Raw genomic sequence first — 22,357 nt, forward strand, 5'->3', positions numbered from 1 at the left:
CATTTTACCTAGTTTGAAATTGGTATCAGCTCGAAAGCACTTGTAAAATATCTCTAAAGTTGGGTAAAAGTTAAGCTAAAAGGAAGACATCGAGCGTTCATTCCAAGCGCTGCTTTATCCCCAATTACATTGTCGTGCTATGTTTAGCGTACCTAGGGTTTCCTACACCAAAGTCCTTACATACAGTTTAGACACTGGTGTCGTGTGCAGAAAGGGAATTCCTCTGTGTTTTTAAGACTTTATGAATGATGCTGAGACTGATGCTGAGGGGTCGAAAATTAACACACAAAAATGCCATTGAACCATATTTATTACTAAAGACCATAAAGGATTAAAACAGCGAAAAGATAGTATTTGAATCACTGTCTGTTACCAAATATCTCATCTGGTCGAGGGTTGTAGTTGAACAAAATAAAATCACGAGTATACTTCATCCTCACTGCGTGCAAAGCTCGTGATGGTAGTGTTTTGTACGCTTCGATCATGAAACGCTTCCTCTGTTTCCGCCACACCTCGGGTGTGTTCGGTCGACTTCGGTACTGATCGAGAACAATTTTGGTAAACTCGGCTGTTGTTGTGGTCCGGAAAAGAGGTGGTGGTTTCACGTTGGCGGGAAGGTAGCCGTTAATCTGGAAAGCTTTCCAAAGGCGTAGAAACAGTCCCACTTTAGATATACATTTCCCAATGTAAGGCTTAACGGCTACAAGCTCAATGTTATAGTTAATCAAAGTGGTGAGCTCTTCTTGCACGTGTGCATCATGGTCATACCCATCCATCATCCAGGACAGATTGGCTCTGTGAAGAATGTAGCTCGAATCTGATGCAAAAGATTCAACTCTACCAACCGCAGAAGGCTGGAATGTACAGGGGTCACACGCCTGATGCATGGCGTCCCAATGTGGCTCCTGGGTTTCCAAAGAGAGGCTAACGAACTCCGGAAACGTGACGTCACTTACACATCGTGATGCGCGAGATGGGGACCTTCTGCTTCGAATTTCAGCCTGAAAATTGCTCCAAAAATCAGGCAAATAGAATTTGTCCACATAAGCCGACCACAGCCTAGCGTACGGTTCACGTACAAACATAAAACTGTTGAATCTTTTTGAAAGTTTTCTGTACACGTTGAAGGGCATGAAGGTGTTGGGGTTGGAGTAGGCTGAGCTGTGGGTCTCTATTCTGCGGATGTGTGACGGAGAAGTGACGTTCCTGCCCGCATAGTCCCCGTTTAGAAACCGGATCACTCTCTTCCAGAATGTGCAGCCGCACTTGGGGATGTAACAATACGCCAGCTTCGTTGCCATATTTGTCATGATGTCACGGACGGCGTTGTCCGGAGTTCCAAATACGGATAACCTTTGACATTCCTTTTCAACGAGGCTGGTTCTGAAAGCTAAGTCATTTCCAATAGCTGTCAGATTTCTTTCGCGATTTTTTGTAATAATAGGAGACAGTGATTCCGGTGTCGTCTTGTTGTGTCCTTTGTTCAAGTATCGGTCAGAAGCGTCTTCGGTTTGTTTAATGGTGGTGTGGTCAAACAATGAAGGATCCTTGACATTGACATTGACCTTGACCTCTAAGCTCTGAAATCTCATCATTTTCTGAGTAAAGAGGCTCATACGTTCTGTCGTCATCCGCATCGTGAACTGTTGACCTTCGTCATGCTTTGGAACAGAAATCATCTGTTTCATTGTCTCCCAGATCTGGAACCTTTCCACGTGTCCCTGAAAGAATAGATTTGAATTCAGAGCATATTGCTTAAATATGTGTTTTCATATATATATTTTGAAGCTAAACTACCGGGCGAAAAAGTATACAACCATGTTTTATGGTGGTTAAATATGATTGTTGTTGCTGCACGCTGCACTCAGAAAATTCCATCTCCATGGCGGCGTTCTCTATAAATAATCGAGTCTGGACCAGACAATCCAGTGACTAATATCATGAGCATCGTTCGACGCAATTGAGATACGATGACATGCATCAACTAAGTCAGTAATCCTGACCGCCTGATTCCGTCAGTCGCCTCTTACAAGCATATAAGCCTCTCGGACAAGCATACATTGCTGAAGACCTATTCTACCCCGGATCTCCACGGGTCGGCTAAATAGGAAACAAACAAGAAATGGTAATTCGATGATGATGTATTTGATACGAGTATCATGGATTGTTTTGGGGCTTACGTTTTCAGTGTTTCGGCGACTGGTTTCTGCCCGGTAATGTTTTCATAACTTTTGTAATTGTTTGGCCAATTATTTTCAAGGGTATGCTTTCTTTTTCCAGGCAGTATATATCGCGGAGGACTGTAAATATGATCATGGCCGGACCAGACAAACCACGGACATTTGAGTAAAATCCTAGATAACGTCTGTGCGCACTTGCACAAAACGATCTAAGCGCTAAGACTAGTGTAAGCCTATGTTAAAGTATGGGAGCTAAGATCGTTTTGTGCAAGTGGGCCCATGTCATTATGACACACAAGCAACCAAGTCATCCAGCCTGAGCATCCGATTCATTTCATCGACTCTTAAAACAAGCATAGGTTTCTGTGGACCTGATGAATTTTCACCCGGAATCTCCACTGAGTGAATTTTCATGTAGACAATGTGTAAATAGTTAGTACATATAACTAATGAGAGAAACACGATTCACTGTATTCAACCTGAGTTCCGTCAAACTTGCGCCGATGTTCTGAATCTGGTTCCTAACATCATTACAATCAGATGTTTTACGATAGCTCTCTGCATGAAGATCTGAAGACACCTCCATGCAAGGTCCCCCGGGGGAACTATCTTATCAGCCAATCAGCATATCTGATTGCTTTATGTCGAAAATGAATGTAATCGAGGAGTTCCGAATGCAAAAACATAAAACAGCACTATTATGTTAGTGAGTATATTGTATACGCCCTGTCGTTTCTGAACGCCATGTCATCTACATCTAAAGGGTGTACTATCAATGGTATATTCATGTTCGGTTTTCCAACTCGAGCTGGAGAAAAAAATGAAGCCGGAACGTTTTAGAAAGGTGGCCTCTGATTGGCTCAAGAACCCACGCATACTTCTTTTGGATTGGGTGGTCAAAAAAAGGTCAGGGTTAAAAAAAGAAAGACGTGAGTTCATATGGAGGCTTCCTCAGATCTTGACGCAGAGTTGTATCGTATCGGAGTAAAAGATCTGATATTGATATAATCATAATGAGGTAGGTTCCCTGTAACTGGTGTTTACCAGTGATGTATTCATTAAACAATAGCTGTAATACAGCTGACTGCCTTTTACAACATCATTCACCCAGCACCCCAGTGCTGTACTTAATGTCAGATACTCACGCCATAGTGAGAAGATGCAGCTCCATGTGTTTCTGAAAATATAGAAACAATTTTCTAAGTATTCATGAGCGGAGGACCACCAGTGTGTGTGTGTGTGCGTGCGTGCGTGCGTGCGTGCGTGCGTGCGTGCGTGTGTGTGTGTGTGTCTGATTGTACTATTAACATGTGCACTTTGCTTGAGTGAATACCCGACTCAAACAGGGTATACTGACTCCGTGCCGACCAGTGGTTGTGTTAGTCCCACAATGCCGAGCGGCAGGCAGGGTAACAACAAGTATCGTCTATAAACGTCTTTTGGTTGCATTATAATTAAGAAAAGGTTATTGGGGGACATTTAAATTCTCTGTTTCTATATATTTGTTGGCGGCATGGTGTGTTTAACGACGCACTCACCAATATCCCAGCTATTTGGCGAGCATCGATCCACGCAATTGGGATCGATGGACATGCATCAACCAAGTCAGCGAGCCTCACCACCCGATCCCGTCAGTCGCCTCTAACGAGAAACATAGTCGTCTTTTACTGCATGCATGGGTTGCTGAAGACCAATTCTACCCCCGATCTTCACGGGTCCGTCACGACCTTTCAGACTACGCTTGAAAATATGTTGACACAGTTCTCGATTAAAATTTTGAAAACTGACCATACGAACATTCCGGAATGTCTATTATATGGTTGAGTTTGTACAGCAGTGCTTCCCACGTACTGTGCAACGCCTCCTCCGTTCAAATGTTTATCCCATGGAAGCGAGAGGCAGACAATAAGTTTGACATAATCAGTCGTACGGGCCATAACTGTCGTTCGAAATACCCGTGTTAACGTTTTCGAGGTAGCATAATCAGAAAACACATTCCAACTGTCACGTTCATGATCTGGTAAGCGACGCTTTGATTGGTCGGATGAAAGGTCGTTTCTGACGAGATCCGTAAAGGGATGTCCTCAGATCTTTGTTCAGCGATAGCGAGAACTGTGATCTGATTTTAATTAGATTGACTACTACTACTGGCAGATGTCTTGTTTTCTAGTACATCATGTAGTGACTGTGGTTACACACACCATGTTCATTAATGTAGGTGCAACATTAAGTGAACTTAATTTACGTAATGATGTAACCAATAGTACATCGGACTTCGTTATTCCGGAGTCCTGACAATAAATATTTCCACGCCACACAGGGGCATGCTCAAAGAACTACAATATTTTTGCCCCGGTCACTGAATCAGTGTGCAAGTATACAACCCGAGCTGCCTGATATACTGCCTGTACTATAACGTTAACGGGGCGGTCGGGTAGCCTAGTGGTTAAAACGTTCGCTCATCACGCCGAAGACCCGGGTTCGATTCCCGACATGGCTACAATGTGTGAAGCCCATTTCTGGTGTCCCCCGCCGTGATATTGCTGGAATATTGCTAAAAGCGGCGTAAAACCATACTCACTCACTCACTCACTATAACGTTAACAGTCACGTTACCTACCTAATCCTACCGGGTACCCATTCACTGCTGGGTGAACAAAGCATTTTCGAACAAAGTCACTTGCCTAAAGGGACACCACATGTGCTATATGTGCTTCAGTATGGGGTAGGGTCGATCCTTAGAAACTCTCAGGAGTCAAGCTGCGGAAGACGGTCACCCATTTAACTATTCTCCGCGACCAACGTTGCTTTACTTCACCTGATTTGTGGCCTCATTCGTCACCACTCGCCCCTCTCCGTAACCTACAATATTCGGCTTGTCCCGGAATAACACGAGTTGGTCACGAATGTTGTGGCCTGTGATCTGTACCGCGTACCACCACTAAGCTACGAACGTCTACACATACCTGATGCATTGAATGGGTCACTACTACATAGCAATGAATGCTTAATCCGGAAACTTGAGAATCCGGACGGTTTCACTTTGAACAACACGGTCCGGATTAAAGGGATGTCACTGTATATATTACAAATCTAGCTCGGCTAACACACAGGTGGTAAACACTGAGTATTGTAATTGTTAAACTTGTTAAGAAGACACATATATTACACTACTTTTCTCCAACTCTTAATACAAATGAAACTGCTATTATCAAATAATATATATGTAACTTTTCATGATAGCTTAAGTTCTATGGACCGCCTCCGTGGTCTAGTGGTAGAGCGACCGCCCGGAGAGCGGAAGGTCAGGGGTTCGATCCCCGGCCGCGTCATACCAAATGACGTTAAAAGATGGTATTTGTTGTTACCCTGTCTGGCGCTCGGTATTAAAGGGCTTAAACAAAGGACTGGTCGGCTCAGAGTTAGTATATAAACAAGGACTGGTCGGTTCGGAGTCAGTATACTGTGTCTGAGTGAGGTATTCATGTTAAACTGCGGCATGGTATCTCAGTGTGCTAGCACTATAAATCGACATCAGTCCGGACTAGTACAAGCAGCCACACACACACAAACACGTGCATGCACGTCGCTATATCAGTGCAATATTCTTGGACGCGACGTTAAACCCAATTTCACCTCACCTTTAGTTCTATGCTTAATAGTGTACGGTTATATGTTACAGTTCCCAATAAAGAGAAACACAAAGATGTCATCAAAGCAATGCGTGTGACACACAAGCTTGCAGATAGTTACAACGTTTATCAAAATTAATTTCATTAATTAACACGAAGCACAAATCTAGAATGATTACAACGGTCTGAAATTTAGAATGTGAATTGATGAATATACAAAGTGGAATACTTACCAAAGTTTCTTCGAATTAGAAGCACAAATGCGAGGGTAATTACAATAATTAAAACTAGAGAATTTGTTGTGGAAAAACGAATGCTGCGTGGTAAACGCATGGCGGTGTTGGTCGCTTCCGGCCTATGTTTTGAGGGTTAACACTGAATAAACTGTCCTTGTTTGATTTGGGTTCACACCTTGGAGCATGCCCCGGATAGTCCCAGCCTTTTCTCTATAGTCTGTTTCAGACACCACAGAACGACCTTAATCAAAATTCGGAAATATGAATAATTTAGCGGAGGGAGAAACAATGGCTGTTATTTTAAGATTTAAAAATTTGGTGCAAAATATCAAAAAAGATATTACATACGTTTCTGACAGTCAACGACAACAGGTGAGATTGATAGAAACGTCTGTAAAATATTCACCTAAGTACGCTTGGTGCTTTTTTGTGTTGTTGATCCTGGTGCTCGTATTTCTGATAATGTTTACAAATTCTTGAACTGAAAGTCGTTTAACGCCGAATTCAGCAATATGCCAGCTATATGACGGTGGTCTGTTAATAGACGAGTCATGATCAGACAAGCATCTGTTCACGCAATTGGGAAACCATCATATGTCATGAAACATGTCACATGTTACCACCCCTATAGCTTTAGTCGCCTTTAGCTTTAGTCGCCTCTTACGACATACATAGGTTGCCCACGATTTTGTGTGAGGTAGCTTGGAGTTAAAATACGGCTTTCACGCCTCTCTGTTGTTTCGACTGAAGATCATGTCTAACAATTTACTGACCTACATTCTGCGATGCAAACATTAAAATCATCTATTTATTCTGAGCCCGTGCATTACGATTGTACTGGTTACAACGATCAAACTGTAAATGTAGAACGAAAATACTGGCTAGTTCAAATGCAGCATGGGGGCCCAGTCGTCTAAGGCGCCGCGATTCGTTGTGCAGAGTTGCGTCCCTTGGGCACGCTAGCACCCATGATTGTGGGTTCGAATCCCGGTTCGTCACGATTATGTTTCTAGGTTTGTCAGAACCAAACATACCCGTGCTCTTGGGTTTCACCGAAGTGGTAAACGTCTGAGACCTGCATCACTTCGGGGTTTCCTCCCACATTAAGCTGACGTGCCGTGATATAACTGGAATACTGTTAAAAGCGGCGTTAAACCAAACTCACTCACTCAGATGCTGCATGGATATCGAAGCATGAAGTTTAAAAAAATCATGCATTACGAACATGTACTGCGTGAAACTTCCTTGCAGCATATTTGTCTTGTATTTCTGATCATTTATTGGTTGATTTATTTCAACATTCAGGGCCCCGTTCCACAAAGCGATCTTAACACTACGACTGTCGTAAGTCTGTGTTGAAATATGGGTGTTACGATCGTCGTACTTAGGTTACGCGTTATTTTGTGACCTTGATGCTGTATGTTAAGTCAGAAAACGTACATGTAACGGGACATGCGTTACAAGTAATGGCTAGCTCATTTTTGCGAGTATCGTTGACGTCGCTTTCACTACTTGCTTTCAAGGGGGGCACGGATGGCCCTGTGCAAAGTTGCGTCCTTTTGGGAACGCCAGATACCCATGATTGTGGGTTTGAATCCCGGTTCGTTCCGATTATGTTTCTAGGTTTGTCACCACCATACCCGTGATCGTGGTCTGAGACCTGCATCACATTCATCCCACATTAAGCTGACACGCCGCGATATAGCTGGAATACTGTTAGAGGCGGCGTTAAAAACCCAACTCACTCACTTGAAATTTGAACCCCTGGACGTTGCAGGTGACATACTTCGGTTGACCTAAGTTGCCCATATCTACTGAGCCGTTATATCTACGTCATCGTTCAAGATAATTAGTTTCTTTATTGATTCAATCATGAATATAAGCATGTTAATGAATAAAATTAACCAGGTATTGGCATATATATTCTTATATGTGTCAGGAAAATTTAACTTTCGATTGTTGATATACATACTGTAGAATCAATAATGCAACTTTGGTGATCTCGTTTGACGTTTGAAGCCAGCAATGGCTGTTGCGTTTCTTTTCACCTGGCAGCCATTATTATAACCAAGGCTGTATTTTATGCGTTTCTTATTGGGTACCGACCTAAGTTCCTTTTGATTAACGCTGGTTAGCTAAGGTTGAATCTAATCAACCCTGGTTGCCAGAAAAGTGGTAAATTCGGTTTAACCAGGTCAGTCAAATTTTACAAATCGAACGCACGTAATAACATTGCACGTTCCCTCGAAGATTCGGGTTAGAACTGGTCATCAGCAACAAAATCCTGTCGAAAGAGGCGACTACGTTGGTGAGTGACTCTAGTTTTACGCTGCTTTTAGCAATATTCCAGCAATATCACGACGGGGGACACCAGGAATGGGCTTCATACATTGTACCCATGTCAGAAATCGAAACCCGGTCTTCGGCGTGGCGAACGCTTTAACCACTAGGCTACCCGACCACCCAAAGAGGAGACTAACGGGATCGGGTGGTCAGGCTGGCTGACTTGGTTGATGCATGTCATCGTATCCCAATTACATAGACCGATGTTCATGCTGTCAATCACTGGATTGTCTGATCCAGAGTCGATTATTTACAGACCGCCGTCATACAGGTGGAATATTGTTGAGTGCGGCGTTAAACAACCAAAAAACACGTCATTCTGGGCTAACTCCCCAATCAAGCTGACACGTCATCATGTAACTGAAATGCTGTTCAAAGCGGAATCGAATCTGTCATGCTGTCACTCACCTAAACACTGAAAGAACGAGTTTTCTATCTGAAATTGTTATCAGTTTGTAGCAACCCACGTCCGCGGGGTCAATTGCCGCGCCAACTTCGCCCACACAGGAAGATAGAGTATGTAGATTTCGTCTGACCGGGAAACGCATACCTCATTCAAGCAATGTCATTATTTTTTTGTGTGTGTTTCAACACGATTAGAGTTAAAACCCTGGATCAGAGAAATAAAAATATTCCCCCTGTGGCCAATCGTTCCGTTTTGCTAAACTCCAGTTGTAAAGGCGTATAATCAGAACTGGGCTAAGGAATTAACTTTTTACGTTTTGTTTCATTTTTCGACCTGAAATAAACGGATGATGTAAAACAGTTAACATTTTACGCATTAGACCTCCCACGATAGGACCAGACAAACCAGCGGTTGAGAGCCTGTCGAGGTTTGTTTGTTTGTTTGTTTGTTTGTTTGTTTATTAACGCCGCACTCAGCAATATTTCAGCTGTATGACGGCGGTCTTTAAATACTCGAGTCTGGACCAGACAATCCAGTGATTGACATCATGAGCATCGATCTACGCAATTAGTATACGATTACATGCATCAAGCAAGTCACCGGGCCTGACCACCCTCTTATGACACGCATGGTTTGCTGAAGACCTATTCTTACCGGGATCTTCAAGGGTCACATGTTGAGGTACGGTGATATACAACAAAACCGGGTCACACATACACTGCAACCAGGAATTCACTGTTTAGTCGGCACGTAGTCTCCATGGAGTTAACAGGGGGCACAGGTGGCCCAGTCGTCTAAGGCGCCGCGATTCGCTGTGCAGAGTTGCGTCCCTTGGGCACGCCAGAAACCTATGATCGTGTGTTCGAATCCCGGTTCGCCCCGATTATGTTTCTAGGTTTGTCAGCACCATACTCGTGCTCGTGGGTTTCACCGAAGTGCATGGTAAACGTCTAAGACCTGCATCACTTCGGGCTTCCCTCCCACATTAAGCTGACACGCCACGTTATTACTGGAATACTGTTAAAAGCGGTGTTAAACCAAACTCACTCACTCACTCATGGAGTTAACGGGTTTTTTTTCTGTCTTTGAATATAAACTGCCGGGTAAAAGAAAGTAAAGACTTGAAAAGTGAATTTGACCAAAGTATTACAAACGTTATCAAAACGTTACTAGGCTGAAAACAGCCGCCGAAACATTGCAAGCGTCAGCTCCAAAACACAACTATGACACCCGTAACAAATACATCTCCAAAGAATATATATTTCTTGTTTGTTTCATTTGTAGCCACCATCGAACATATTTCTATACTTTCCTACTAAACGTGGTTTTCTTGCACGCTTCAGCATTGATTCCTCGTCTCTCCATGGGGACACGTCCCCTCTCCAGACCAGACGAGACAGCCTACATGGCACCATACCTGCACGCGGCGGAAACTGAGAATCGGGTAGCAAAAATGGCTGTTATAAGAATGGTTTATACAAGGATGGGGCATCCCGGAAGCCCAGTTTGCACCTGTGACCTAACTGTGTCCTTGTTTGTTTGCTGTTTAACGCCGCACTCAGCAATATTCCACCTATATGACGGCGGTCTGTATCAGAGTCTGGACCAGACAACCCAGTGATTGACATCATGAGCATCGATACACGCAATTGGGATACGATGACATGCATCTACCAAGTCAGCGAGCCTGACCACCCGATTCCGTTAGTCGCATTGTCGCATAGTCCTTGTGCTCTCATGGCCTGACCCTATCAAAAATCGGCATGTGAAGTTATAGACTATAAGGCCTGCGTAATTTTGCAATCATTTATACTGCAATCTCAACGCTTCCAATCCCCCCCCCCCCCCCACCCACCCACCCCCCCCCCCCCCCCCCCCCCCCCCCCCCACCCCACACACACACACACACTCCTATCAATCCCCCACACATTGTCCCACCTCGCTCACACATACCCCTTCTTCACATGCAGGTGTATACGCGACATATGATTGTAATACACCCCGCGCAGCCCGTGGCTCTTCCTGCTTGTCTATAAAACTGTCCTATGACAGATGCGTTGTGTCAGCCCAGCCCCTGGGGCCACGCGCTTCACCACGCAGTGACGTAATGATATAGACACTGTTCGTGAAGCTGTCACACGAGGACAAAGACCGCAAATATTTCGATGCATGTGATAAGTGTCTTCTTCGTTGACTTAATGCTTAATACTTTACAATGGGATGTCAAACGTAATCAGTCATCGATCCGTCAGTGATCTGTACTATGTGTCACAAATAACCCGGAGTTCGTTTTTACCCCCAACAGAATCGACCTCGGTGTTCGACAATGTTTAGAAGCTTAGTAACATATGGCTTACACTTTAAGAACATTAGCGTGGAAATACATAATATATGGGTTTTTTTTGTTTATTTTGGAGAATTACAAATAAACATATCCGCATACTGTGATTGAAAGTCTGGAAAAGAGTGTCCATGTCTAAAGATGTGCCTTCTGTGTGTGTGTGTGTGTGTGTGTGTGTGTGTGTGTGTGTGTGACTGTCTATGTATGAGTATGTGTTTAGATACGTCTGTAGCTACGTCGATCTTTTCTGTTCCTTTTGGTGTAAGGATATGTTGTGCTGCGTATATGTATACAGTTCTATCTTTGTGTTCCGCCGGAGAGCGGGAGGTTGGTCTTGTGTGGGTCAAGCATCTATGATTGTGGCTTCTGTTTCTGTCTGTGTCTGCATTTTATCTGTGTTGTGTGAGTTACACATCTGTACCTGTGTATGTCGCCTGTCTTCATCTGTGTTGTGTGAGTTATACATCTGTACCTATGTATGTCGCCTGTCTTCATCTGTGTTGTGTGAGTTATACATCTGTACCTGAGTGTGTCGCCTGTCTTCATCTATGTTGTGTGAGTTATACATCTGTACCTGAGTGTGTCGCCTGTCTTCATCTATGTTGTGTGAGTTATACATCTGTACCTGAGTGTGTCGCCTGTCTTCATCTGTGTTGTGTGAGTTATACATCTGTACATGTGTGTGTCGCCTGTCTTCATTTGTGTTGTGTGAGTTATACATCTGTACCTGTGTATGTCGCCTGTCTTCATCTGTGTTGTGTGAGTTATACATCTGTACCTGAGTGTGTCGCCTGTCTTCATCTGTGTTGTGTGAGTTATACATCTGTACCTGTGTATGTCGCCTGTCTTCATCTGTGTTGTGTGAGTTATACATCTGTACCTGTGTATGTCGCCTGTCTTCATCTATGTTGTGTGAGTTATACATCTGTACCTGTGTATGTCGCCTGTCTTCATCTATGTTGTGTGAGTTATACATCTGTACCTGTGTATGTCGCCTGTCTTCATCTGTGTTGTGTGAGTTATACATCTGTACCTGAGTGTGTCGCCTGTCTTCATCTGTGTTGTGTGAGTTATACATCTGTACCTGTGTATGTCGCCTGTCTTCATCTGTGTTGTGTGAGTTATACATCTGTACCTGTGTATGTCGCCTGTCTTCATCTGTGTTGTGTGAGTTATACATCTGTACCTGAGTGTGTCGCCTGTCTTCATCTGTGTTGTGTGAGTTATACACCTGTACCTGAGTGTGTCGCCTGTCTTCATCTGTGCTGTGTGAGTTATACATCTGTACCTGAGTGTGTCGCCTGTCTTCATCTGTGTTGTGTGAGTTATACATCTGTACCTGTGTATGTCGCCTGTCTTCATCTGTGTTGTGTGAGTTATACATCTGTACATGTGTGTGTCGCCTGTCTTCATCTGTGTTGTGTGAGTTATACACCTGTACCTGAGTGTGTCGCCTGTCTTCATCTGTGTTGTGTGAGTTATACATCTGTACCTGTGTATGTCGCCTGTCTTCATCTGTGTTGTGTGAGTTATACATCTGTACATGTGTGTGTCGCCTGTCTTCATCTGTGTTGTGTGAGTTATACATCTGTACCTGAGTGTGTCGCCTGTCTTCATTTGTGTTGTGTGAGTTATACATCTGTACCTGAGTGTGTCGCCTGTCTTCATCTGTGTTGTGTGAGTTATACATCTGTACCTGAGTGTGTCGCCTGTCTTCATCTGTGTTGTGTGAGTTATGCATCTTTGTTTGCCCCCTCTTTCTGCGTTAAACTGGATTGCTGGAATATTAATGTTATTGTACGCTAGCATGAAGATATTATTTCCAGTCAATAAACTATGGCTCAAGGCGATTACACGTCGTTTTTTCATACTGCATCGTTGGACAAAAACGGAGGCCTTCCACAGACAGTACACCTGTAGTACAAATGTCATTCAGACAGTCAGCGTTTAGAACAACCAGCTGTCGTTATCGTTTCAAGCATCTAATTCGGCAAGCTTGTGTATCTGAAATAGCCAAGTTTACCTGCATATCATTCGAGTAATAATATCAGAATTGTTATACCTGTAAAAGTTAAATATTACTGTCCTGATATTGCATAAGATATTGCGTTAATGCGTTTGGTTTATTCAATTGCAAGTGATGGTAAATAAATAGCATGGATAAATAGTGCTATTTCGAGGCTGTTATTAATGTAACGGCAATCTTCCGTAATAAAATCTGAATGTGCCATTTGCTGAAATTATATGTTTTAGCATTTGGCTGTAATTTAATACGCTGATAGTGTTTCACATATAGTTATTTTCATATGAAAAAAAGCTTACGTCCGTTTGATTAAATGCCAACCGTATATGAGTACATTTTACCTATATCTTGAATAGTAATAGTAATGATAATAATAATAAATTTGTTTATCGTTATTAGTAGTAGTAGTAGTAGTAGTAGTAGTAGTAGTAGTAGTAGTAGTAGTAGTAGTAGTAGTAGTATTATCATCATCATCAACTTATTATTCATCATTTCATTAAGTTGTATTTCACGTATTTAAACATTTTACGTATATGCCAAATATAATTTTTAATCTTAATAAAATAAAGCACCATCCTTTTAACAGCAATTGATTGTAAGCTATATAAGATATCAATACATTTTATTTTTAAACAATTATAAGCGCTAAAGGGTGAATATTGACTCATAAACACATATTCGTGATAAGGTTGGAATCGTACAATAGACTGCTTTTAGTAGACATTTCGATTATGTTTAATGATACCCAATAAATTTTATTACTCCACTTTGACAACAATATATTTAAACATAATTAACGTCTTATGTCTTAACCTTACCCGAGGTCATGACACGTCACATGGGGTTAATTACTTTACCGGTATAAGGTAGCATGTGGTCGTGTTTACTTGAGCTGCCACATGGCTTGTTTCTATACATAGCTTTAGCAGTAGCCAATCATATTGTGTTTCGTTGCTTACTGGAAACTTCCGGTTTGCTTGAGCAGACGCACTCACACGCCACGTTGAAACTTCCAAATTTACGCGAGTGCAGGGGTGGTATTTATCTCGTCCTGCGCCGATCAGTCGTCAGTATTTGCTCCAAAGATGTCACCTGCTTCGTATCTCACCCCGGCGCTTCTTGCTCTTGTCCATGTTTTAGTATGCTTCGCTGATGAACTCAAAGTTGATACTACTTTTAAACCGGATGAATGCGAAAGACTGTCGAAGAAATATGACCGACTCAAAATGCACTACACTGGAACTTTAGCTTCGGACGGTTCAAAGTTTGATTCAAGGTGAGATTGTAGCATATGGTAGTCGTTGACACAAGTGAAAAACGTGTTTTAGTTGTATATGTGTTGCAAACTTGTTAAGATATGTGCATTTTAGAATTCGATTTCATGTTCAGAATACTGAAATGTTTGATAAAGGGGCGTGGTTTAGGAGTTATTCAAGTGCTCTGGGTGATACCTTGTCCTGTGGAGGTGCATGCAGGCCAGTCAGGAGGTCAAATATGGTGTCGACTTGCCGGTATTTTCTCATTTAGGCTTCTCCGATTAAGAGAATGGGTCGTTTATTTAAATGACATGTTTCATCAAATGTGTGCACACAGGTAGACCAAATCTATGTAACGGAACAATCAAATCATTGCAACAGCTGGTACTTCATTAAATATTGAAACAGAATAACATTCAGATTAGTTATGTTTGATTTTCTATACATAATATCATTTTGTAGGCACATTATTCCAGCTGTATTCAGTATTTATTTATTACTCTTGATATTGTGTTGAATTAGCAGCTGATTATAAGGTAATCATGGATCATACTGTAAGATGTGATATTGCAAAAACAATATGTCTACCATACTTTATGGAAAAAGTCCTGTGACATTTGAATACAGCTAGTTATGCAGCTAAAAGGTGTGTTTAACATCAGGTACATCATATATTGTCTTTGAAGATTTAATAAATATATATCTTTCATGCTGTTTCTGGCGTTTAGCAGCCAGAAACGAGTGGGGGAGAGGGGAGACGCATGGTTCACAACTGAATCATTTGCTTTCACAACGGATGGGATAACTTTATTTGGTCTTGATTCATACATCCTTCAATAAACCATACCAGACATTATTTACTGTCAAGAGTAAATGGTTTATTTACTTGGAAAATATTTTTCATTGACTTAAGATGGGGGATTGATCCAGCTACCTTTTGCTGGATATTGGATGGGAGAATTGCTTTTTTCTTAACTCCAAATAGAGAAATTATCTGTCTCAAAATGTTGTTGTCTTTTGAAATAATGAGATTGTGTCCACCTTTCAATGATCAACATTGGTGGGTTTTTTCTTCTTTTTGTGTAAAAGGTTTTGATTTGAAATTTGAAGAATCTTATTCTCTTAAATGAAAATACTTGATTTGTTGCAAAGGGTTGATGAATGTGTTTGTAAGTATTTTCAGATCAAAGGAATGATTGAACATGTTAAATACATATTTATTTCTTATCAAAATTATTTTTTCTCCAAAAATGTTCATTTTGATTATGAACACTTATGTAAATTCATTTTTTACTAAATCTCAATGCTTATCACAATGTGACACATTTCAGAAATAGGAAAACATTCTTTTATCATGTTTATGCTCAAGTAGATTTCTGGATTTAATTCTGCCCTGAAGCATACCGCAGAGTGACAGTAGCCTGACAATACAGCATTCTTGCAGCACACATTGTTTGTAGGGGAGTTAACAGAGAAACTGAGTCAACACCCGCTAAGGTCACCAATGTCAACATTGACATCCAGAATAGTCTTTGCCAGTGCCTGCTTTGACAAGACAAATGTAGTGATGGGAATTAATGCTACTGATCAATATCACAGTCGGGGTTTGAAGGCAAGCTAGGTCGCCAATACCATAGTTTTTAGTAAGACCTGATTGGCGAGGATCAGGTGGTTATAATTTGAACCTTGGCTGATTGTGTGTCAGTGTATCCCAGCAGCATGTTTTGTTGCTCATACTATCAAACACTGGCATGAGTCAGATAGGATTATTAACAGGCCACTGTAATACAGCTGAATGTTGCTGGCTGGTGTTATAAACACTTACAGATCAATTCGAAATAAAATGTTCTAACCCCAAATCCTGTCACAAACTAGATGTAATTAACCTGTTATTGTTTAACTTGACAAACTTCTGACACAAACTGCTGGTATTTGTTTAAACCCTGATAATTTACTCAATTAAGACCACATTCTTAAGTTTCTCTGTATTAATATCAAGTGTGGCTATGAGTTTTAGCCCCATCATGACCATATGGTTCGGTTTTTAATTATTTTGGTCATTAGCAAAAATAATAATTAAAATGTTAAAACAGTTCATTTCTTCTGACTGCCATCAAGATTGATTCGATTTCTTTTGCATGTTGAAAGGATATTGTTTTGAATAGCAGCAGCTGTCTTGATAATGTTCAATAATGTCCGTAACGATAAATGATAATTTCTTAGCAACACATCTGTCACTGGTACAATATGATGATAAATCAGACTATTTCAGGAAATATTTGGCATTCTGGGCTAGAATCAGAGGAAATGTGTCATCATATTCACCTCCTGTGAATTCTCTGGCTGAAAAAGAAACAATCAGACTTGCCCAGACAATTCTATCTCAGGAAATGATGAATGCTGTGAACGTGACGATTTGCAGGGGTTTATTTTAGACACAGCCCAAGGGTATTGTTGCCTTGATTTTTCAAGCATGTCAAGATTAGGGGCCCTCAGCAATATTTGACAAATAGCAAAGATGGAAATTAACCCGAAAATGTACTGGACCAAAATGTGTTTTGTATACACTTAACTCATATGGTAAACTTGGTATGCCACTGTTCTGTGATGTAGAAATTGGCATGAATATAATTTGTGAATGAAAGGTGATTAATCTAGAGAAAATATATGTATTTTAAATTGAAGTAGACTAGACTCCTAACTTAAAGCAATCTAGTGGTATGTTTCCATGCTCTAGTCTGAATAATGATAGCATATAGGAACACTACCAAACATAACAAGTTTCATTCCCCTAAAGCATATATTTAACATGGGAAGATAGATTTGGGTTAGTCTGTCTCCCAGACCCTTGAGAATAAATAAGAAACTTAATCCAAATCAAGACTAGAATGATTTTTCAAGCCTAGATTACCTCAGCATTGTTCTGGGCTCCATTTGGATTTTATTTTTTATTTGGGAGATTTTTTTTTTTAAATAAGATAACTTTATTTAGAGGACTAGGGTAAATGTTAATCTATATTTTGGTGAGTGCCAAATATTTACCTTGTGTTAGACATTTTCAAGGGCTATGTGAATCTCAGTATGTTAATGAGATTTAATAAATCTAGGGAACACAAATGTTTTATTTTTGACATAATGATTATGACATGGCCTTGCATTTTGTAGTAGTGGCCTGCATTTATCTGAAGAATTTTTGGTAAACATGGTTAAGATGATTATATGGTTGAGCGAGTCACATCATGATATACATTACAGTGAACGTATACAACATGAAACAATCATATATACCACAAGTAGCATATATATCTGGACAGTGCTCATTTGTCAGTTAATTCATGCCCTTTCTGAACTGACAGCTACAGAGTTAACATACTGGTTCAAAGGGCAGATGAGTGTCAAGCTATGTTTATGGCATTTTGTCAGAACATTCATATTTGTTGTCCTGAATCTGTCAGCTCTCCATGAAATAAATCAGGTCTCACTGTTTCCCTGTCTATCAGTGCAGGGAAACAACTCATTTTAAGGGCATTTGTCTCCTACTCATTCGGACACAGATGCATCAAAGTTGAGTTACCTGTATGTGTGAAATCCCTACCAGTGACCCCTAAATGCCTGATTTTAACATAATGGGGTTCACACAAGGATCCCTTGAGGTTTATTATTCTGCACATCGATCAATATTCAAGTAGGGATTGACTTCAACTGACAACTTTACAACAGTACCACATGAAACAGGGATCGAATTAAGGAACTTGATATAACTTGCACCAGGTGCATATTGACATGAAAACCCAGATCCACTTGGCAAAACCATGTTGCACCTTGTCACTAATTTTTCAATGATGAAACACCGAAAGGTCTGCTGCCAGTGTCACATAAATTAATAACATAATGCTTAAAACGTAATAGGAACTTGAACTCCAAGAAAGCGTGACAAATAACATGCAGCAATTGAATGTGTTTAAAGATTGTTTTTGTGTGGAAAAGTAAAAGTAAGGCAGACACAAATTGTGAATTCGTTTTACATGGACTTGGTGCATGTTGACAATATTAGGTTGTATGTTTTATATACCGAATTCGAGCCCCCTGAAGGCATAAGATTATGTTACCCATTTCAGCACTTTCTTCTAAATGATTCTTTGGTATTTTTAGTGTAACAAAAGAAATATATTATTCATCAGGTGTGGACAGGTATCAAATGTTCAGACAATTTTTCATGATATTCTTGTGAAAACTATCTGGTATCTACATTACATGCATAGAATTTGATATCAAGGTACAGATTAGCAGTGGTCGTGATTCTTCACATGAGGTGAGAGTCCTTCACCGGGGTTGAAGCCCAATGTTGGCATCCCCTTTGTGATGGGATCCTATATTGGTAAAAGTGGAACTCCTATTCATTCTTACAAGGTATTATGCTAAATACTCAAGCATTCAATGTGTATGTCTCTTGCATTAATCCAGTTATTATATCTGTATATTCTTTCTCTGTTTCAGCCATGACCGCAGTGAGCCTTTCGAGTTCCAGATCGGTGTGGGTCAGGTGATTAAGGGCTGGGACGAGGGTCTGCTGGACATGTGTGTTGGGGAGAAGAGGACACTCACAATCCCATCCGATCTAGGATATGGTGAAACAGGCTCAGGTGAGAAACACATCCCAACCAGTGCTTGAATTTGCCAGAGTGTTGAGTCATTGACCAATGAAAGAACCAGATGATCATATCCCCATTTCTGAATACCTGTCCATGGGGTTTCAGTTTGTGACCTGGCTGATTGGGGGTCATCGTGACCTGGTGGCATTGATCATGGCTCATTCAATCTACCACTGGTTTGCCAGTCACATCCCCACCACAATTATTCACAGGCAATATTCACTCACTCACTTTTACCATCAATGTAATATTTTTGGACTGAAAGATGAAGTGTTCATCACTTATTTACATTGTTTTCGTCAGTTATGAAAAACACAAAACTCTGATTTTTGTCTCATTTAATGTTTTCAATCTTTAGGTGATAAGATTCCTCCCGGAGCAACCCTGAAGTTTGATGTTGAGATGGTTGATATTCAAGATGGCGAGGCCCCTCCTAATGTCTTCAAACAGATTGATTCCGATGGTGACAAGAAGCTGACACAGGATGAGGTATGTTAAGGCTGCTTCAAGGATCAGATAGAATAGAGGCAGTGTAAGAACTGTCAAATCAAACTTGGAATTTACAACCCAAGTGTAACACAATCAATTCATAATAAACACCTTAATGACTGGTAAATTATTATGGTATTAATCATAAGAACACAAACTTGGTGTTTGAATTGTCCAAGCTTTTCAAAGTACTTTATCTATTTTGTTTGCTATAAATCTGACATTGACGAGATACTTATGCCCAGCACCAATACATGTACAAGATGAATAAAGTGAGGATCTGATGTTTCTGACCTGACTTTGTGTCATTAACACTCATGTTCAGGTGTTGATTTAACTGCTAGCCCATTGACCTGTCCCCAATTAATTTTACAAAGGTTTTGGGGGCGATTGGGTAGCCTATTGGTTCAAGCGTTCGCTCGTCATGCAGAAGACCCGGGTTCGATTCCCGACATGGGTACAATGTATGAAGCCCATTTCTGGTTTCCCCCGCAGTGATATTGATGGAATATTGCTAAAAAAAACGGCGTAAAACCATACTCTCTCACTCACTACAAAGGGTTTGCTGAAATGTAAAGTAGATGGCCCGTCTGGCTAGTCAAAACTTCCCCCTTCTTCGTGTATTTTTAATTTTTTCAATTGGATCATCTCTATAGAAAGACATCCCCCGCCTATTTTTGATGTTGTTTGTAACAAAAATAATTCTCATAAAACGCCATGAAAAGAGGAAAGTGGAAGCTATGATTTAATCTCAGAGTGCAAAAAAAACTTTTTAGGAGTTAGGGGTTCTAAAATTTCCAGAGCCCTGATAGGTGGCTTCATGACCTCAGGTTCAGCCACTTTGCGGCCTCCACCATTTAGTTGTAGGCGAGTTAGTTTGGAGAAGGGCCAGTAACTTTTAAGAGGAGCAAGCCCTGCTTGCTACATATATATTTGTTGTTAAATCTACCCCGAATGATGTCATAATTACAGGTTTGCCAAAGTCACATTCACTTGAGTGCAAACTTGCTGAATTTGTGCTGTAATATTCACTCAGACAACAGACCCACTCAATCACATGATGAAAAAAAGTCTCTTGGTTGAAATATCATTTAAAAAGTAGTAGGATTATTGGGACATGACTTATATGGCTTCTTCCTCCCTCAGGTGTCTAACTTTATCAAGGACCAGATGAAGGATTCTGGAGCACCGTCAGAAGATGATGAGGCTCACAACAAAATGGTCTCCGAAATTTTCAGTCATGAAGACAAGGACAAAGATGGATATATTTCTCATGATGAATTTAGCGGACCCAAACATGACGAGTTATAAGCTTTTAGTGCCTTACGACAGTTTTAATCAATCTTAAATTGTCTCAGTTTGTTGAAATCAGGTTCTTACTGTCTGCTTTGTTTCAAACAGGACAACTGTTGTGTTGAAGATGTTATGTGGTATTAGGTGTCTCTTAGTCATGTGAAAATGCGAGATAGAAATTTTACTAATGTCAATGTCACTGAATGATAAATAGTTCATTTATCTAGTTTGGATATTTCATTCTGAAAGGGAAATTTTCAGAAAGAGTAACATTTTCCTTTTTTTTAAATTTCATTTATTTGCAAATTTCATTGTTTTATCATATTTATTATACAAAAGCAAAAGCTTTGACTATTTTTGTAAATATGTCATAAACCATATTTTAGTTCTCAATTTGTCATCAGTTCTATTTAAGACTCCAACAAGAAGTCTCGTTTGTTAAGAATACTCAAGACCAAATATTTTTAAAGAATACAAATCAAAACAGGCAACACTGTATATAACATCACTTCATTGAACGATCACTCACCTTAAGCAACTGTCATCATGTCACTGTTACAGTTGGAGAATGGCAACCAGAGTATTTTCATTTCATCTAGTCTGTTCTTTAACATTCTTAAATACTTTTCAAATACACCACCTACTTTCTCACAGCTTTTGATAGTAAATATTCAGGATCAGTGATTCAGAGGTCAGTATTTAATAGGTCCATGCTATTTGCCCCATTTGGTGATCATGTTTACAAAATTGGTAATGTTTCTTAATACAGACATTCCATTCGGTGTTTGTATATAGATTTATCAAAATTGCTTTCTGTGTAATTGATTTGTGAAAATCTCAATCAAAGATGAGGAATAGCTGTGCAATAGATATCAAAACTTGAGTTTGATGCAGAAAAGCAAATTGCTCATTGTAACGAGATCGATGTGTACCTGTTTCCGTCTACATATCAAAGGCCAGGAGATTCATTTGGCTATCTGTTGTGTATGCAACATGGTTGTGTTTGAAATTATTTATTTTATGTCTTCCAATCTTTGTCAAAATATTTGTAAGTTATGTATCCAACAATAAAATGCTACAAATTATCCCCTTTGTTATTGAGACAATGCTTTGGATATTATTCTGAGAAATTCATCAGTACAAATGTTTTATTGAATGCTTTGTACTGTAGATTGTGTTGGATTTATCCCACTTTGAACAATATTTTACAGTATGTGGGCACAATGTAGGAAAACTGAAGTAAGATATTTACCTCTTTGGTGAAACTAGCTAGCACACGTATGGTGCTCACAAACCAAGGATCATAATTGGGGCGATTCTCAGAACCAAACCCTCAATCACAGGAATTTGTCACTCCTAAAGGACAGCAAACGTATGTTTAGAGAATAACCTAGACAAGATGTGTATAATTATGGATTATCTGTTCATAGTACCTGAAATTAATGCTTTTAAATATTGAGCATTGACTTGGCACAGATAATCTGTAACATACTAAGCAGGGAGTAT

The 22,357-nt window shown here is 40.4% G+C and overlaps 2 protein-coding genes across 2 annotated transcripts; one reads left to right on the forward strand and one right to left on the reverse strand.

Moving 5' to 3' along the window:
- Nucleotides 1-359: 359 nt before the first annotated feature.
- Nucleotides 360-6,145, reverse strand: LOC139465503 (carbohydrate sulfotransferase 11-like). The gene is made up of 3 exons (XM_071247224.1): nucleotides 6,046-6,145; nucleotides 3,326-3,357; nucleotides 360-1,721 (listed from the first exon to the last, which is right to left on the reverse strand). The coding sequence occupies exons 1-3, from the start codon at nucleotides 6,143-6,145 to the stop codon at nucleotides 360-362; spliced, it is 1,494 nt and encodes a 497-aa protein (XP_071103325.1).
- A 7,999-nt stretch (nucleotides 6,146-14,144) lies between these two features.
- Nucleotides 14,145-21,930, forward strand: LOC139465657 (uncharacterized). Its single transcript, XM_071247393.1, has 4 exons — nucleotides 14,145-14,437; nucleotides 18,915-19,060; nucleotides 19,428-19,558; nucleotides 20,705-21,930. Exons 1-4 carry the CDS (start codon nucleotides 14,247-14,249, stop codon nucleotides 20,867-20,869), a joined length of 633 nt encoding a protein of 210 aa, XP_071103494.1. The 5' UTR covers nucleotides 14,145-14,246; the 3' UTR covers nucleotides 20,870-21,930.
- Nucleotides 21,931-22,357: the final 427 nt, after the last annotated feature.

This window comes from Haliotis cracherodii, unplaced genomic scaffold, assembly GCF_022045235.1.
Source record: "Haliotis cracherodii isolate W230 unplaced genomic scaffold, xgHalCrac1.p SCAF_18, whole genome shotgun sequence".
NCBI classification, from domain to species: Eukaryota; Metazoa; Mollusca; class Gastropoda; order Lepetellida; family Haliotidae; genus Haliotis; species Haliotis cracherodii.

What these genes read in the sequence shown, in the direction of transcription:
- LOC139465657 (XM_071247393.1), top strand. Translation starts at nt 14,247, where the DNA reads ATGTCACCTGCTTCGTATCTCACCCCGGCGCTTCTTGCTCTTGTCCAT. An exon ending in GGTTCAAAGTTTGATTCAAG is followed by an intron (nt 14,438 to 18,914) that starts GTGAGATTGTAG and finishes TCTCTGTTTCAG; the next exon opens with CCATGACCGCAGTGAGCCTT. An exon ending in AGAAGCTGACACAGGATGAG is followed by an intron (nt 19,559 to 20,704) that starts GTATGTTAAGGC and finishes TTCCTCCCTCAG; the next exon opens with GTGTCTAACTTTATCAAGGA.
- LOC139465503 (XM_071247224.1), bottom strand. Translation starts at nt 6,145, where the DNA reads ATGCGTTTACCACGCAGCATTCGTTTTTCCACAACAAATTCTCTAGTT. An exon ending in TCTAATTCGAAGAAACTTTG is followed by an intron (nt 3,358 to 6,045) that starts GTAAGTATTCCA and finishes CTATATTTTCAG; the next exon opens with AAACACATGGAGCTGCATCT. An exon ending in CTGCATCTTCTCACTATGGC is followed by an intron (nt 1,722 to 3,325) that starts GTGAGTATCTGA and finishes CTATTCTTTCAG; the next exon opens with GGACACGTGGAAAGGTTCCA.